At 38.8% G+C, this 19,814-nt stretch overlaps 1 protein-coding gene across 1 annotated transcript in view; it reads right to left on the reverse strand.

Moving 5' to 3' along the window:
* Positions 1–19,814, reverse strand: part of LOC124047992 (ciliary neurotrophic factor receptor subunit alpha-like) — a 262,467-nt gene that overhangs the window by 99,630 nt on the left and 143,023 nt on the right. Inside the window, exon 3 of the mRNA XM_046368355.1 lies at positions 15,188–15,421. Coding sequence (XP_046224311.1) covers positions 15,188–15,421 — 234 coding nt within the window. The remainder of the gene's footprint in view (positions 1–15,187; positions 15,422–19,814) is intronic.

Consider the following 19,814-nt stretch of genomic DNA (forward strand, 5'->3'; position numbering starts at 1 on the left):
ACCAACACTATAATATTAATATTACCTTCCAGACCAGACCAGCACTATAATATTAATATCACCTTCCAGACCAGCACTATAATATTAATATCACCTTCCAGACCAGCACTATAATATTAATATTACCTTCCAGACCAGACCAGCACTATAATATTAATATCACCTTGCAGACCAGACCAGCACTATAATATTAATATCACCTTCCAGACCAGACCAATATTAATATCACCTTCCAGCACTATAATATTAATATCACCTTCCAGACCAGCACTATAATATTAATATCACCTTCCAGACCAGACCAGCACTATAATATTAATATCACCTTCCAGACCAGCACTATAATATTAATATCACCTTCCAGACCAGACCAGCACTATAATATTAATATCACCTTCCAGACCAGACCAGCACTATAATATTAATATCACCTTCCAGACCAGACCAGCACTATAATATTAATATCACCTTCCAGACCAGCACTATAATATTAATATCACCTTCCAGACCAGACCAGCACTATAATATTAATATCACCTTCCAGACCAGCACTATAATATTAATATCACCTTCCAGACCAGCACTATAATATTAATATCACCTTCCAGACCAGACCAGCACTATAATATTAATATCACCTTCCAGACCAGCACTATAATATTAATATCACCTTCCAGACCAACACTATAATATTAATATTACCTTCCAGACCAGACCAGCACTATAATATTAATATCACCTTCCAGACCAGCACTATAATATTAATATCACCTTCCAGACCAGCACTATAATATTAATATCACCTTCCAGACCAACACTATAATATTAATATTACCTTCCAGACCAGACCAGCACTATAATATTAATATCACCTTCCAGACCAGCACTATAATATTAATATCACCTTCCAGACCAGCACTATAATATTAATATCACCTTCCAGACCAGACCAGCACTATAATATTAATATCACCTTGCAGACCAGACCAGCACTATAATATTAATATCACCTTCCAGACCAGACCAGCACTATAATATTAATATCACCTTCCAGACCAGCACTATAATATTAATATCACCTTCCAGACCAACACTATAATATTAATATTACCTTCCAGACCAGACCAGCACTATAATATTAATATCACCTTCCAGACCAGCACTATAATATTAATATCACCTTCCAGACCAGACCAGCACTATAATATTAATATCACCTTCCAGACCAGACCAGCACTATAATATTAATATCACCTTCCAGACCAGACCAGTACTATAATATTAATATCACCTTCCAGACCAGACCACTATAATATTAATATTACCTTAGACACTATAATATTAATATTACCTTCCAGACCAGCACTATAATATTAATATCACCTTCCAGACCAGACCATCACTATAATATTAATATCACCTTCCAGACCAGACCAGTACTATAATATTAATATCACCTTCCAGACCAGACCATCACTATAATATTAATATCACCTTCCAGACCAGACCAGCACTATAATATTAATATTACCTTCCAGACCAGACCAGCACTATAATATTAATATCACCTTCCAGACCAGCACTATAATATTAATATTACCTTCCAGACCAGACCAGCACTATAATATTAATATCACCTTCCAGACCAGACCAGCACTATAATATTAATATCACCTTCCAGACCAGCACTATAATATTAATATCACCTTCCAGACCAACACTATAATATTAATATTACCTTCCAGACCAGACCAGCACTATAATATTAATATCACCTTCCAGACCAGCACTATAATATTAATATCACCTTCCAGACCAGCACTATAATATTAATATCACCTTCCAGACCAGACCAGCACTATAATATTAATATTACCTTCCAGACCAGCACTATAATATTAATATCACCTTCCAGACCAGACCAGCACTATAATATTAATATCACCTTCCAGACCAGCACTATAATATTAATATCACCTTCCAGACCAGCACTATAATATTAATATCACCTTCCAGACCAGACCAGCACTATAATATTAATATTACCTTCCAGACCAGCACTATAATATTAATATCACCTTCCAGACCAGACCAGCACTATAATATTAATATCACCTTCCAGACCAGCACTATAATATTAATATTACCTTCCAGACCAGACCAGCACTATAATATTAATATCACCTTCCAGACCAGCACTATAATATTAATATTACCTTCCAGACCAGACCAGCACTATAATATTAATATCACCTTCCAGACCAGCACTATAATATTAATATCACCTTCCAGACCAGACCAGCACTATAATATTAATATTACCTTCCAGACCAGACCAGCACTATAATATTAATATCACCTTCCAGACCAGCACTATAATATTAATATCACCTTCCAGACCAGCACTATAATATTAATATTACCTTCCAGACCAGACCAGCACTATAATATTAATATCACCTTCCAGACCAGACCAGTACTATAATATTAATATCACCTTCCAGACCAGCACTATAATATTAATATCACCTTCCAGACCAGCACTATAATATTAATATCACCTTCCAGACCAGACCAGTACTATAATATTAATATTACCTTCCAGACCAGACCAGCACTATAATATTAATATCACCTTCCAGACCAGACCAGTACTATAATATTAATATTACCTTCCAGACCAGACCAGCACTATAATATTAATATCACCTTCCAGACCAGCACTATAATATTAATATCACCTTCCAGACCATCACTATAATATTAATATCACCTTCCAGACCAGACCAGTACTATAATATTAATATTACCTTCCAGACCAGACCAGCACTATAATATTAATATCACCTTCCAGACCATCACTATAATATTAATATTACCTTCCAGACCATCACTATAATATTAATATTACCTTCCAGACCAGCACTATAATATTAATATTACCTTCCAGACCAGACCAGCACTATAATATTAATATTACCTTCCAGACCAGCACTATAATATTAATATTACCTTCCAGACCAGCACTATAATATTAATATTACCTTCCAGACCAGACCAGCACTATAATATTAATATCACCTTCCAGACCAGACCAGCACTATAATATTAATATCACCTTCCAGACCAGCACTATAATATTAATATCACCTTCCAGACCAGACCAGCACTATAATATTAATATTACCTTCCAGAACAGACCAGCACTATAATATTAATATCACCTTCTAGACCAGACCAGCACTATAATATTAATATTACCTTCCAGACCAGCACTATAATATTAATATCACCTTCCAGACCAGACCAGCACTATAATATTAATATCACCTTCCAGACCAGCACTATAATATTAATATTACCTTCCAGACCAGACCAGCACTATAATATTAATATCACCTTCCAGACCAGACCAGCACTATAATATTAATATTACCTTCCAGACCAGCACTATAATATTAATATCACCTTCCAGACCAGACCAGCACTATAATATTAATATCACCTTCCAGACCAGCACTATAATATTAATATTACCTTCCAGACCAGCACTATAATATTAATATCACCTTCCAGACCAGACCAGCACTATAATATTAATATCACCTTCCAGACCAGACCAGCACTATAATATTAATATCACCTTCCAGACCAGACCAGCACTATAATATTAATATTACCTTCCAGACCAGCACTATAATATTAATATCACCTTCCAGACCAGACCAGCACTATAATATTAATATCACCTTCCAGACCAGCACTATAATATTAATATCACCTTCCAGACCAGACCAGCACTATAATATTAATATTACCTTCCAGACCAGACCAGCACTATAATATTAATATCACCTTCCAGACCAGACCATCACTATAATATTAATATCACCTTCCAGACCAGACCATCACTATAATATTAATATTACCTTCCAGACCAGACCAGCACTATAATATTAATATCACCTTCCAGACCAGACCAGCACTATAACATTAATATCACCTTCCAGACCAGACCAGCACTATAACATTAATATCACCTTCCAGACCAGCACTATAATATTAATATCACCTTCCAGACCAGCACTATAATATTAATATCACCTTCCAGACCAGACCAGCACTATAATATTAATATCACCTTCCAGACCAGACCAGCACTATAATATTAATATTACCTTCCAGACCAACACTATAATATTAATATCACCTTCCAGACCAACACTATGATATTAATATCACCTTCCAGACCAGACCAGCACTATAATATTAATATCACCTTCCAGACCAGACCAGCACTATAATATTAATATCACCTTCCAGACCAGACCAGCACTATAATATTAATATCACCTTCCAGACCAGACCAGCACTATAATATTAATATTACCTTCCAGACCAACACTATAATATTAATATCACCTTCCAGACCAGCACTATAATATTAATATCACCTTCCAGACCAACACTATGATATTAATATTACCTTCCAGACCAGACCAGTACTATGATATTAATATCACCTTCCAGACCAACACTATGATATTAATATCACCTTCCAGACCAGACCAGCACTATAATATTAATATCACCTTCCAGACCATCACTATAATATTAATATCACCTTCCAGACCATCACTATAATATTAATATTACCTTCCAGACCATCACTATAATATTAATATCACCTTCCAGACCATCACTATAATATTAATATCACCTTCCAGACCATCACTATAATATTAATATCACCTTCCAGACCATCACTATAATATTAATATTACCTTCCAGACCAGCACTATAATAAAGGCCTGGCTGTTTACCTCCCTGCAGCCTGAACTTCAAACACCAGCCCTTCCCACAGTCTCTCTCTCTCCTTCTCGCTGTCTCTGTCTGTCTCTCTCTCCCAGAGGGCTCAAGTCTCTCTCTCCCAGAGGGCTCAAGTCTCTCTCTCCAAGAGGGCTCTGCTCTCTCTCTCTCTCTCTCTCTCTCTCTCTCTCTCTCTCTCTCTCTCTCTCTCTCTCTCTCTCTAAAAAGTGAAGGATACCTGTAGCGAAGTGTTTAAGCCTCCGAGGTAGTGAGGTAGGTAATAAGGGGTGATTTACTTCCCGTCTTCTCATGTAGTTTTCCCTCCTGACTGATTAACATAAAGAATAGCACAGCACCTTGTCTGTACTGAGATGGACCCTAAAGACCACCACTTCACACAAGCAAAACAATTTCACCAGCAAATGTTTCAAATCCCTGTCTGGATAGATTGCTGTTCGTTGGCATTGCCTCAGTGCTTAATTAACATTTCCAACAAAGCATTCCTCAGAGGCTAGGTGAATTGCATTGGAGTGTGTGTATTCAGATATCAGCACTAACAGAGAGGAAGAACACCTCAACACCTGGAAGCTACTGACAACACTCATTTCCTGCTCCGCATCCCCTCGCCCAGTCAGCTGCTGTGAGCACTACCATTCACCCAATCATCCGCTGTGAGCACTACCATTCACCCAGTCTGCTGATGTAAGCACTCCAATTTACCCAATCAGCCGCTGAGAAATCTCAGATTCACCCAACCAGCCACTGCCTAACATAATCTTTCATAAAGCATTTCCAATTGAGCTAATGCGAAATAATAACAACCCCACAAACCTGTTTCATCTACAGTAGTTATGAGCTATATATATATATATATTAATCTACAGTAGCTATGATATATATATATATATTCATTCACAGCAGCTATGAGCTATATATATATATAGATTAATATATACATATATATATATATATATATATATATATATATATATATATATATATATATATATATATATATTCATCCACAGTAGCTATATATATATATATATATATATATATATATATAATCTATATAGTAGCTATGAGATATATATATATATATTCATCTACAGTAGCTATGAGCTATATATATATATTCATCTACAGTAGCTATGAGCTATATATATATATATATATATATATATATATATATATATTAATCTACAGTAGCTATGAGCTATATATATATATATCTACAGTAGCTATGAGCTATATATATATATATATCTTCATCTACATATATATATATTCATCTACAGTAGTTATATATATATATATCTTCATCTACATATATATATATTCATCTACAGTAGTTATGAGCTATATATATATATATTAATCTACAGTAGCTATGAGCTTAATATATATATATATATATATATTCATCTACAGTAGCTATGAGCTATATATATATATATACATATATATTCATCTACAGTAGCTATGAGCTATATATATATATATATATTCATCTACAGTAGCTATGAGCTATATATATATATATATATATATATATATATATATATTCATCGACAGTAGCTATGAGCTATATATATATATATATATATATTCATCTACAGTAGCTATGAGCTATATATATATATATATATATATATATATTCATCTACAGTAGCTATGAGCTATATATATATATATATATATATATATATATATTCATCTACAGTAGCTATGAGATATATATATATATATTCATCTACAGTAGCTATGAGCTATATATATATATTCATCTACAGTAGCTATGAGCTATATATATATATATATATTAATCTACAGTAGCTATGAGCTATATATATATATATTAATCTACAGTAGCTATGAGCTATATATATATATATATCTTCATCTACATATATATATATTCATCTACAGTAGTTATGAGCTATATATATATATATATATATATATATATATATATATATATATATATATATATATATATATATTCATCTACAGTAGCTATGAGCTATATATATATATATATATATATATATATATATATATATATATATATATATATATATATATATTAATCTACAGTAGCTATGAGCTTAATATATATATATATATATATATATATAATTAATCTACAGTAGCTATGAGCTATATATATATATATACATATATATTAATCTACAGTAGCTATGAGCTATATATATATATATATATATATATATATATATATATATATATATTAATCTACAGTAGCTATGAGCTATATATATATATATATATTAATCTACAGTAGCTATGAGCTATATATATATATATATATATATATATATATATATATATATATATATATATTCATCTACAGTAGCTATGAGCTATATATATATATATATATATATATATATATATATATATATATATATTCATCTACAGTAGCTATGAGCTATATATATATATATATATATATATATATATATATCTACAGTAGCTATGAGCTATATATATATATATATATATATATATATATATATATATATTCATCTACAGTAGCTATGAGCTATATATATATATATATATATATATTCATCTACAGTAGCTATGAGCTATATATATATATATTCATCTACAGTAGCTATGAGCTATATATATATATATATATATATATATATATATATATATATATATATTCATCTACAGTAGCTATGAGCTATATATATATATATTCATCTACAGTAGCTATGAGCTATATATATATATATATATATATATATATATATATATTCATCTACAGTAGCTATGAGCTATATATATATATATATTCATCTACAGTAGCTATGAGCTATATATATATATATATATATATACATATATATTCATCTACAGTAGCTATGAGCTATATATATATATATATTTATCTACAGTAGCTATGAGATATATATATATATATATATATATATTCATCTACAGTAGCTATAGCTATATATATATATATATTCATCTACAGTAGCTATGAGATATATATATATATATATATATATATATTCATCGACAGTAGCTATGAGCTATATATATATATATATATATATATTCATGTACAGTAGCTATGAGCTATATATATATATATATATATTTCATCTACAGTAGCTATGAGCTATATATATATATATATATATATATTCATCTACAGTAGCTATGAGCTATATATATATATATATATTCATCTACAGTAGCTGTGAGCTATATATATATATATATTCATCTACAGTAGCTATGAGCTATATATATATATATATATTCATCTACAGTAGCTATGAGCTATATATATATATATATATTCATCTACAGTAGCTATGAGCTATATATATATATTCATCCACAGTAGCTATGAGCTATATATATATATATATTCATCTACAGTAGCTATGAGCTATATATATATATATATTCATCTACAGTAGTTATGAGCTATATATATATATATATATTAATCTACAGTAGTTATGAACTATATATATATATATATTCATCTACAGTAGCTATGAGCTATATATATATATATGTATAGCATTACCAACAAACTTTCATGGTCCAAACACACCAACACAGTTGCAAAGAGGGCACGACAATGCCTTTCCCCTTCAGGAGACTGAAAAGATTTGGCATGGCTCCTCAGATCCTCAAAAAGTTACAGCTGCACCACCGAGAGCATCCTGACTGGTTGCATCACTGCCTGGTACGGCAACTGCTCGGCCTCTGAAGGCAAGGCACTATAGAGGGTAGTATGTTCGGCCCAGGACATCAATGGGGCCAAGCTTCCTGACATCCAGGACCTCTATACCAGGCGGTGTCAGAGGAAACCACAAACAATTGTCAAAGACTCCAGCCACACCAGTCATAGAATGTTTCTCTGCTACCGCATGGCAAACCCTGCCGGAGCTCCAAGTCTATAGGTCCAAGAGGCTTCTAAACAGCTTCTAACCCCAATCCATAAGACTCCTGAAGACCTGAAACGTAATCAAATTGCTACCCATACAATTAGCATTGCCCCCATCCTCCTTTTTTTACGATTCTGCTACTCTCTGTTTATTATTTATGCATATTAACTTTACCTCTACCTACATCTACATATTACCTCAATTACCTAGACTAACCAGTGCCCCCGCACATTTACTCTGTACCAGTACCCCCTGTATAGAGCCTCCACATTGAATCTTTACCGGAACCTCCTGTACATAGCCTCCACATTGATTCTGTACCGTAATACCCTGTATATAGTCTCTACATTGACTCTGTACCGTAATACCCTGTATATACCTCCACATTGACTCCGTACCTGTACTCCCTGTATATAGCCTCCACATTGACTCTGTACCGTAATACCCTGTATATAGCCTCCACATTGACTCTGTACCGTAATACCCTGTATATAGCCTCCACATTGACTCTGTACCGTAATACCCTGTATATAGTCTCTACATTGACTCTGTACCGTAATACCCTGTACATTACCTCCAAATTGACTCCGTACCTGTACTCCCTGTATATAGCCTCCACATTGACTCTGTACCGTAATACCCTGTATATAGTCTCTACATTGACTCTGTACAGTAATACCCTGTACATTGCCTCCAAATTGACTCCGTACCTGTACCCCCTGCATATAGCCTCCACATTGACTCTGTACCGTAACACCCTGTATATAGCCTCCACATTGACTCTGTACCGGCACCTCCCGGTATATAGCCCCCGCATTGACTCTGTACCGTAATACCCTGTATAGAGTCTCCAATAATGTGATATATTTTTAGACTGATCTGTGTTTAGTCAACTGTGTCGCTAAAGTTACAAATAAAGTCACACCTCAGATATTTGTCGAAGGGAAGAACGTCTGAGTTGCTATGAGATCCTGAGATTGAAGTGTTACAGTACTTAATGTGACCATAGATTATTTATTATAATGGAAAAACCTTTGTTATTCTCCAATGACACAGTACCCCTCCCTCCCTTCTTCCCTCTCTTCCCTCCCTCTTCTAACTCTTCTTCCCTCCCTCCCTCTCCTCGCTCTCCTCCCCTGTCTCTCCTCCCTCTTCTTCCCTCCCTCTCCTCCCTCTCTTCCTCCCTCTTCTTCCCTCTCTTCCCCCGTCTCCTCCCTCTTCTTCCCTCCCTCTCTTCCCTCTCCTCCCTCTTCTTCCCTCTCTTCCCACACTCTCCTCCCTCTCTTCACTCCCTCTTCCTCCCTCTTATTCCCTCTCTTCCTCTCCACCGTCCCTCTCTTCGCTGTCCTCTCTCCCTTCCTCCCTCTCTTTCTCCCTCGTATCCTGTTTTGAATGTACTTTTGAATGTACAAAATGTACTTCTGTCAAGTTAAGAACACCTTCCTAATTTTGAGTTGCACAACGTATTGCCCTCAGAACAGCCTCAATTCATACAGCTTTCTCTATGTCAAAATGTACTTTCGATGCAGGTTACGAGAATTAGGTTAAGATTAGCAAGAGGTTAGCTAAAATGACCAAGAATTCTCCTTTTGACGTCAATTTTACATAAGCTTCATCCTTTCTAGAAATGACTTTCTAGAAAGAATCGTCTTCTCTGTTTCTTACCGCGCTTCCCTCCCTCTCTTTCTTCAAATCAAATCAAATGTTATTTGTCACATGCGCCAAATACAAGATGTGTAGACCTTACGGTGAAATGCTTACTTACATGCCCTTGTAAGGGAGATAGCAGTCTATGACTGGAGTCTTTGACAATGTTTTGGGCCTACATATAAAACTGCCCAGTATAGAGGTCCTGGATGCCAGGAAGCATGGCCCCAGTGATGTACTGGGCTGTAGCACTACCCTCTGTAGCGCCTTACAGTCGGATGCTTAGAAGTTGCCATACCAGGTTGTGATGCAACCCGTCAGGATGCTCTCGACGGACCAAGGTGCAGCGTTGTAGGTGTACATTTTCTTTATTAAAATGTTTGAGTACTTGAATACAGCACTAGGTAGATGTAGTGAGTGTTTACTGACTATTTGTTTTCCAGAGAAATGAAAAGTTCTGCTTTGAACACATTGTTCAGTGATAGCATAACATCCAGCTAGACATTAAGAAATACTTCACGATCGCAGATACACAGACAAATGGCACCATATTCCCTTAATAGTGAACTACTTTTGACCAAGTGAACAGATTTGGTAACTATTGTTGTTATGCTTCCACAGTGATGTAAAAAGTAAAACTAAGACAATAAAAAACAGCTTTGTAAACACAAAGGGAGTTAAGAGTCCGACGCTGTCGTGCACAAATCTAAGTAACATATTTTTAAAAATCCCATCACAATCTGTCAATTTAAGCAGTTTAATCCACCTATGTCGTCCTTACGCATTTACAATGGAAATTCGCTGTTTGTCAGACAAAAAGACCTGTAGAGTCCAAACTAATATGACCTCACACGATGATGTTCTCCGGTTTGCTCTACGACCTGCATAACTGTCACGGGACTCCGCTGAAGGTAACCCATACAAATGAATGGAAGAATTGAGATTTTAAAAAAGTAAATAAAAACAATATGGGGATGAGGTAGGTAGTTGGATGAGCTATTTACAGATGGGCCATGTACAGCTGCAGCAATCGGTAAGCTGCTCAGATAGCTGATGTTTGAAGTTAGTGAGGAAGATAAGATATTAGTCTTCAACTTCAGCGATTTTTGCAATTTGTTCTAGTCAATGGCAGCAGAAAACTGGAAGGAAACGTGGCCAAAGTAGGTGTTGGCTTTGGGGGTGACCAGTGAGATACACCTGCTGGAGCGCATGCTACGGGAGGGTGTTGTTATGGTGACCAGTGAGCTGAGACAAGGCTGAGCTTTACCTAGCAAAGACTTATAGATGACCAGGCGCCAGTGGGTTTGGCAATGAATATGTAGCCAGGGCCAGCCGACAAGAGCATACAGGTCGCAGAGGTGGGTAGAATATGGGGCTTTGGTGACAAAACGGATGGCACTGTGATAGACTGCATCCAGTTTGCTGAGTAGAGTGTTGGAGGCTATTTTGTAAATGACATCGCCAAAATCGAGGATCGGTAGGATAGTCAGTTTTACGAGGGTATGTTTGGCTTGTGAGTGAAGGAGGCTTTGTTGCGAAATGGGAAGCAGATTCTAGATTTAATTTTGGATGGGAGATGCTTAATATGAGTCTGGAAGGTGAGTTTACAGTCTAGCCAGATATCTACGTATTTGTAGATGTCCACGTATTCTAGGTCAGAACCGTCCAGAGTAGTGATGCTAGTCGGCGGGTGGGTGCAGGCAGCGATCGGATGAAGTGCATGCATTTAGTTTTACTAGCATTTAAGAGCAGTTGAAGGCCACAGAAGGAGTGTTGTATGGCATTGAAGCTCGTTTGGAGGTTAGTGTCCATATACACTATGGTGTCGTATGCTTGGAGGTGGATCAAGGAATCACCAGCAGCAAGAGCGAAATCATTGATATATACAGAGAAAAGAGTCAGCCCGAGAATTGAACCCTGTGTTATCCCCATAGAGACTGCCAGAGGTCCAGACAACAGGCCCTGCGATTTGACACACTGAACTCTATCTGAGAAGTAGTTGGTGAACAAGGCGAGAAAGTCATTTTAGAAACATCTGCTACCTGGATTTGGATGAAGGAGAAGCTGGGGAGGCTTGGGCAAGTAGCTGCGGGGGGTGCGGAGCTGTTGGCCGGGGTTGGGGTAGCCAGGAGGAAAGCATGGCCAGCAGTAGAAAAATGCTTCTTGAAATTCTTGATTATCGTGGATTTATCGGTGGTGACAGTGTTTCCTATCTTCAATGCAGTGAATGGATGCACAAATGTACAGGCAGGATGCACATTTCTGTTTGGAAAAGCCTTTCCTGCCTGACTGTGTGTATTGGTTCCTGACTTCCCTGAAAAGTTGCATATCACAGGGGCTATTCGATGCTAGTGCAGTATACCACAGGATGTTTTTGTGCTGGTCGAGGGCAGTCAGGTCTGGAGTGAACCAAGGGCTACATCTGTTCTTAGTTCAACATTTTTTGAAAGGGGCATGCTTATTTAAGATGGTGAGGCAATTGCTTTTAAAGAACAACCAGACATCCTCTACTGATGGGATGAGGTCAATATCCTTCCAGGATATCCCGGCCAGGTCGATTAGAAAGGCCTGCTCGCTGAAGTGTTTCAGGGAGTGTTTGAGAGTAATGAGTGGAGGTCGTTTGACTGCGGACCCATTATGGTTGCAGGCAATGAGGCAGTGATCGCTGAGATCTTGGTTGAAGACAGCATAAATGTATTTGGAGGGTAAGTTGGTCAGGGTAATATCTATAAGGGTGCCCATGTTTACTGATTTAGGGTTGTACCTGGTGGGTTCCTTGATCATTTGTGTGAGATTGAGGGCATCTAGCTTAGATTGCAGGGCGGCCCGGGGTTTTAAGCATATCCCAGTATAGGTCACCTAGTAGAAAGGACTCTGAAGACAGATGGGGGAAATCAATTCACATATGGTGTCTAGGGCAGAGCTGGGAGCTGATGGGGTCTATTACAGGAGGCAACAGTGAGAGACTTATTTCTGGAGAGATTCGTTTTTAAAATTAGAAGCTAAAACTGGAGAAATATATAGATATTAAATCTTCATCTGAAGGTGACCCATACAAATGAATGGAAGTATGGAGATATTGTAACTGAGTTCGTCTGTTGAAGGAAGAGAGTCGGACCGAAATGCAACGTGTTGGTTACTCATGACTTTAATGAAATGAATCTCGATACATGAAATAACTGAATACTAAATACAAAAACAACAGAACGGAACGTGAAACTAATTACAGCCTATCTGGTGACTACAACACAGAGACAGGAACAATCACTCACGAATTACAAAGTGAACTCAGGCTACCTAAATACGGTTCCCAATCCGAGACAACGAGAATCACCTGACTCCAATTGAGAACCGCCTCAGGCAGCCAAGCCTAACTAGACACACCCCTAATCATACACAATCCCAATGCTAATAAAACCCCAATACGAACCCAACACATAAACCCATGTCACACCCTGGCCTGACCAAAATATATAACGAAAACACAAAACATATTGACCAAGGCGTGAAAATAAGTATGAAGATATACTCTCTATATATATAGATATTAACTTTTCATCTGAAGGCAACCCACATATGGAAATGGGAGAATGGGAAAACACAAAACATATTGACCAAGGCGTGACAGATATAGCCTCTATATACAGTATATAGATATTAGCTTTTCATCTGAAGGTATACAAATGAATGGAAGTATGAAGATATACTCTCTATATATATAGATATTAACTTTTCATCTGAAGGCAACCCACATGGGAGGGAGGGTGAAAGGGATGGAGGGGTAATGGGAGAATGGGAGGGAGGGTGAAAGGGATGGAGGGGTAATGGGAGAATGGGAGGGAGGGTGAAAGGGATGGAGGGGTAATGGGAGGGAGGGTGAAAGGGATGGAGGGGTAATGGGAATGGGAGGGAGGGTGAAAGGGATGGAGGGGTAATGGGAGGGAGGGATGGAAAGGGATGAAAGGGATGGAGGGGTAATGGGAGAAAGGGATGGGAGGAGGGGTAATGGGAGGGAGGGTGAAAGGGATGGAGGGGTAATGGGAGGGAGGGTGAAAGGGATGGAGGGGTAATGGGAGGGAGGGTGAAAGGGATGGAGGGGTAATGGGGGGGGAGGGTGAAAGGGATGGAGGGGGGAGGGAGGGTATGGGAGGAGGGGTAATGGGAGGGAGGGGAGGGAGGGTGAAAGGGAGGGGGGAGGGAAAGGGATGGAATGGGAGAATGGGAGGGAGGGTGAAAGGGATGGAGGGAGTGTCAGAAGATGTCATCTATTGTTATTAATGAGGGTCTGAAAATACTCAGCTGGGTGCATCCAGACAAGCTGTTCAGGTGTGAAACAGCGCCAGACTGCTGTGAGTGTGTCAGAGCCAGGATGCCTTGTCATAGAATAGACAGACCAACACAGACCAACCACAGGTCAGAGAGAGAACATCTCTCACTATTTAGAGCAGAGAGAGAGACTGAGAAAAGAGAAGATTCTCATTACTACAACTCACTGCCAATGGCGGGAGGGAGAGAGTAGGAGAGCATTAGAACTCACTGCCCATGTGCAGAGAAAGAGAGAGGGAAATTATGGTCATTAGAACTCACTGCCCATGTGCAGAGAAAGAGAGAGGGAAATTATGGTCATTAGAACTCACTGCCCATGTGCAGAGAAAGAGAGAGGGAAATGATGGTCATTAGAACTCACTGCCCATGTGCAGAGAAAGAGAGAGGGAAATGATGGTCATTAGAACTCACTGCCCATGTGCAGAGAAAGAGAGAGGGATATGATGGTGATTCAAACTTACTTCCGATGCGCAGGTTGATCTGGTCCCGTCGTTCTCCATTGGGGTTCTGAAAACAGCTGTAAAGTCCGTTGTTTGAGAGGTCCACCTCCATCAGTATGAGTCTAGACCCCTCCTCCCGGTGGTGTGCCTTCACATCTGTCCCGTTTACCTTCCATGTCACGCTGGCATCGCTGTCCAGAGAGCCACACCTCATGGTCACGTCCCCATCCATACGCTCATACTGAATACTGGCCCCTAGAGAGGAGAGAGGAGCAGGAAACTGTTACTACACTGCTACTACACTATTACTACACTATTACTACACTGTTAGTACACTGTTACTACACTGTTAGTACACTGTTACTACACTGTTACTACACTGTTATTACACTGTTATTACACTGTTACTAGACTGCTACTACACTATTACTACACTATTACTACACTGTTACTACACTGTTAGTACACTGTTACTACACTGTTACTACACTGTTACTACACTGTTATTACAGTGTTACTACACTGTTACTAGACTGCTACTACACTATTAATGCACTGTTACTACACTGTTACTACACTGTTACTACACTGTTACTACACTATTACTACACTGTTACTACACTGTTACTACACTGTTATTACACTGTTACTACACTGTTACTACTCTATTACTACACTGTTATTACACTGTTATTACACTGTTATTACACTGTTATTACACCGTTACTACACTGCTACTACACTGCTACTACACTGTTACTACACTGTTACTACACTAGTACTACACTGTTACTACAGTTTATACACTGTTACTACACTGTTATTACACTGCTACTACACTATTACTACACTGTTACTACACTGTTACTACACTGTTACTACACTATTACTACACTATTACTACACTGTTAGTACACTGCTACTACACTGCTACTACACCATTACTACACTATTACTACACTATTACTACACTGTTACTACACTGTTACTACACTGTTACTACACTGTTATTACACTGTTACTACACTATTACTACACTGTTACTACACTATTATTACACTGTTACTACACTGCTACTACACCGTTATTACACTGTTATTACACTGTTGCTACACTATTACTACACTATTACTACACTATTACTACACTGTTACTACACTGTTATTACACTGTTACTACACTATTACTACACTGTTACTACACTGTTATTACAGTGTTATTACACTCTTACTACACTGCTACTACACCGTTACTACACTATTACTACACTGTTACTACACTGTTACTACACTGCTACTACACTGCTACTACACTGCTATTACACTGTTACTACACTGTTACTACACTGTTACTATGTCAGCTTGTCGGGGGTGAACTGGGAGCACAGTGCTGTAGCGGGACAGAAGAGATGGCAGCAGAGACAGCTTCCTGAGCCCTATATTACCTATACTTCTCAACAGAGAGTGAGACAGACAGTGAGATACAGCTTCCTGAGCCCTATATTACCTATACTTCTCAACAGAGAGTGAGACAGACAGTGAGATACAGCTTCCTGAGCCCTATATTACCTATACTTCTCAACAGAGAGTGAGACAGACAGTGAGATAGACATAGTGACCGACAGTGAGACAGACAGTGTGACATCCAGTGAGACAGACAGTGAGACAGACAGTGAGACAGACAGTGTGACAGACAGTGAGACAGACAGTGAGACAGACAGTGTGACAGACAGTGAGACAGACAGTGAGACAGACAGTGAGACAGACAGTGTGACAGACAGTGAGACAGACAGTGAGACAGACAGTGAGACAGACAGTGTGACAGACAGTGTGACAGACAGTGAGACAGACCGTGAGACAGACCGTGAGACAGACAGTGAGACAGACAGTGAGACAGACAGTGAGACAGACAGTGTGACAGACAGTGAGACAGACAGTGTGACAGACAGTGTGACATCCAGTGAGACAGACAGTGTGACAGACAGTGAGACAGACTTTGTGACAGACAGTGAGACAGACAGTGAGACAGACAGTGTGACAGACAGTGAGACAGACAGTGAGACAGACACTAACCACCAGGCCCTTGTATTTCTATGTTAGTCTAAAGGCTGGGATGCCAGCGAGATGTTCAATGAGGAGATGTGTGGAGTCAACTCCACCTGTCGCTTCCATGTCCACGTGAATATCCTCCCCTCAGCTCCTCAACGGCTCAATTGCTCCTCAATGTATATTTATAAATACCTTTCTCTCCTTCCCATCTATCCCTCTCTCCCCCCTCTGTATTCCTCTGGAGAGGCCTGCCTCCGATGAATGAGACCGAGGACAACCCCCCAATGCCACCACCTCGTCTCACTGAAGAACGACGAAGGCAAGACTGAGGAGTATAAGAGCAGTACCATGGTACAAGACAGAGGAGACATGAATGAGTAGTGTTGAAAGGTACAGTACCATGGTATAAGAGAGAGTGAGAGAGAGTGAGAGAGTGAGTGAGAGAGTGAGAGAGAGAGAGAGAGAGAGAGAGAGAGAGAGAGAGAGAGAGATGAGGGCAGGTGGGTCACCAGATGAACCCTAGACATACACGTTTGTATCTGAGCATGGGTTAGTGTAACGGAGTTCAGAACGTGCTGGAAGCTCACTCCACAGCTAGCCTGAAATGTCATGAATGGAGCCATCCAATTGGTTCCTTTTGAGTGGCTCAAACATTGTCAAGGAGGATGGTCACGTGTTTTTATTTTATTTAACCTGTATTCATCCAGGAAGTGCTCGTTGAGATTTGAATTCTCTTTTTGAAGAGCGCCAAGGTCATTACACAATTACAGACAGACAACATGAAAAACTACAATTCACATAGAATTCACAAGAAAATAACAAAATCAAAGAACAGCCAATTAAAAACATTGACTGGTCAGGGAGTCAGCCTCAAAATCCTTCGTCAGTGGTTTAAAAACACCAATCGGGACAAGTTCTTCCAGTTTAAAAGTAATTTGTAAGGCGTTCCAAGACGATGGTGCAGAGGACATAAAAGCTCTTTTACCAAATTCAGTTTGGACATTTGGAACAGTTAGCAGGATAAAGTCCAGCAAACGAAGAGACGACCCACCACATTTCTGAACAATAAAAGTCCCTGAATAAAACGGTAGTAAACCCCAAATACATTTATAAATAAAAGTATAGCAGTGCCTGAGCCTACGAGTGACTAGAGAAGACCAACCAACCCTGGTATATAAAGGGCAGTGGTGCGTAAGGGTTTTGCAGTTTAAAATACATCTCAATGCTCCATGGTAAAGGGGGTAAATTGATCTCAAACACGGCAGCAGAATCATTCATATATAAAATAGCACCACAGTCTAGAAAGACATACATGAGGCCTCCTTCTGGTTTCAAAATAAAAACAGACCTGAACTTCAAATTCAAAAATGTTTCGTTGTGAAAAATGAGGATCGCTGGTTTGAGACCAGTGTGGGACAGTAGAAGAAGATATAGTGGTTTGAGACCAGTGTGGGACAGTAGAAGAAGATATAGTGGTTTGAGACCAGTGTGGGACAGTAGAGGAAGATATACTGGTTAGAGACCAGTGTGGGACAGTAGAAGAAGATATAGTGGTTTGAGACCAGTGTGGGACAGTAGAGGAAGATATACTGGTTAGAGACCAGTGTGGGACAGTAGAGGAAGATATACTGGTTAGAGACCAGTGTGGGACAGTAGAAGAAGATATAGTGGTTTGAGACCAGTGTGGGACAGTAGAGGAAGAAAACTGGTTTGAGACCAGTGTGGGGCAGTAGAGGAAGATATACTGGTTTGAGACCAGTGTGGGACAGTAGAGGAAGATATACTGGTTAGAGACCAGTGTGGGACAGTGGAGGAAGATATAGTGGTTTGAGACCAGTGTGGGACAGTGGAGGTAGATATACTGGTTTGAGACCAGTGTGGGACAGTGGAGGAAGATATAGTGGTTTGAGACCAGTGTGGGACAGTGGAGGTAGATATACTGGTTTGAGACCAGTGTGGGGCAGTAGAGGAAAATATACTGGTTTGAGACCAGTGTGGGGCAGTAGAGGAAGATATACTGGTTTGAGACCAGTGTGGGACAGTGGAGGAAGATATAGTGGTTTGAGACCAGTGTGGGACAGTGGAGGTAGATATACTGGTTTGAGACCAGTGTGGGACAGTAGAGGAATATATACTGGTTTGAGACCAGTGTGGGACAGTAGAGGAAGATATACTGGTTTGAGACCAGTGTGGGAGAGGGACAGTGGAGGAAGAGATACTGGTTTGAGACCAGTGTGGGACAGTGGAGGAAGAGATACTGGTTTGAGACCAGTGTGGCACAGGGACAGTAGAGGAAGAGATACTGGTTTGAGACCAGTATGGGACAGGGACAGTGGAGGAAGAGATACTGGTTTGAGACCAGTGTGGGACAGTGGAGGAAGAGATACTGGTTTGAGACCATTGTGGGACAGGGACAGTGGAGGAAGAGATACTGGTTTGAGACCAGTGTGGGACAGGGACAGTGGAGGAAGAGATACTGGTTTGAGACCAGTATGGGACAGGGACAGTAGAGGAAGAGATACTGGTTTGAGACCAGTGTGGGAAAGTGGAGGAAGATATACTGGTTTGAGACCAGTGTGAGACAGGGACAGTAGAGAAAG

Source organism: Oncorhynchus gorbuscha, linkage group LG11 (assembly GCF_021184085.1).
Source record: "Oncorhynchus gorbuscha isolate QuinsamMale2020 ecotype Even-year linkage group LG11, OgorEven_v1.0, whole genome shotgun sequence".
Taxonomy (NCBI): Eukaryota; Metazoa; Chordata; class Actinopteri; order Salmoniformes; family Salmonidae; genus Oncorhynchus; species Oncorhynchus gorbuscha.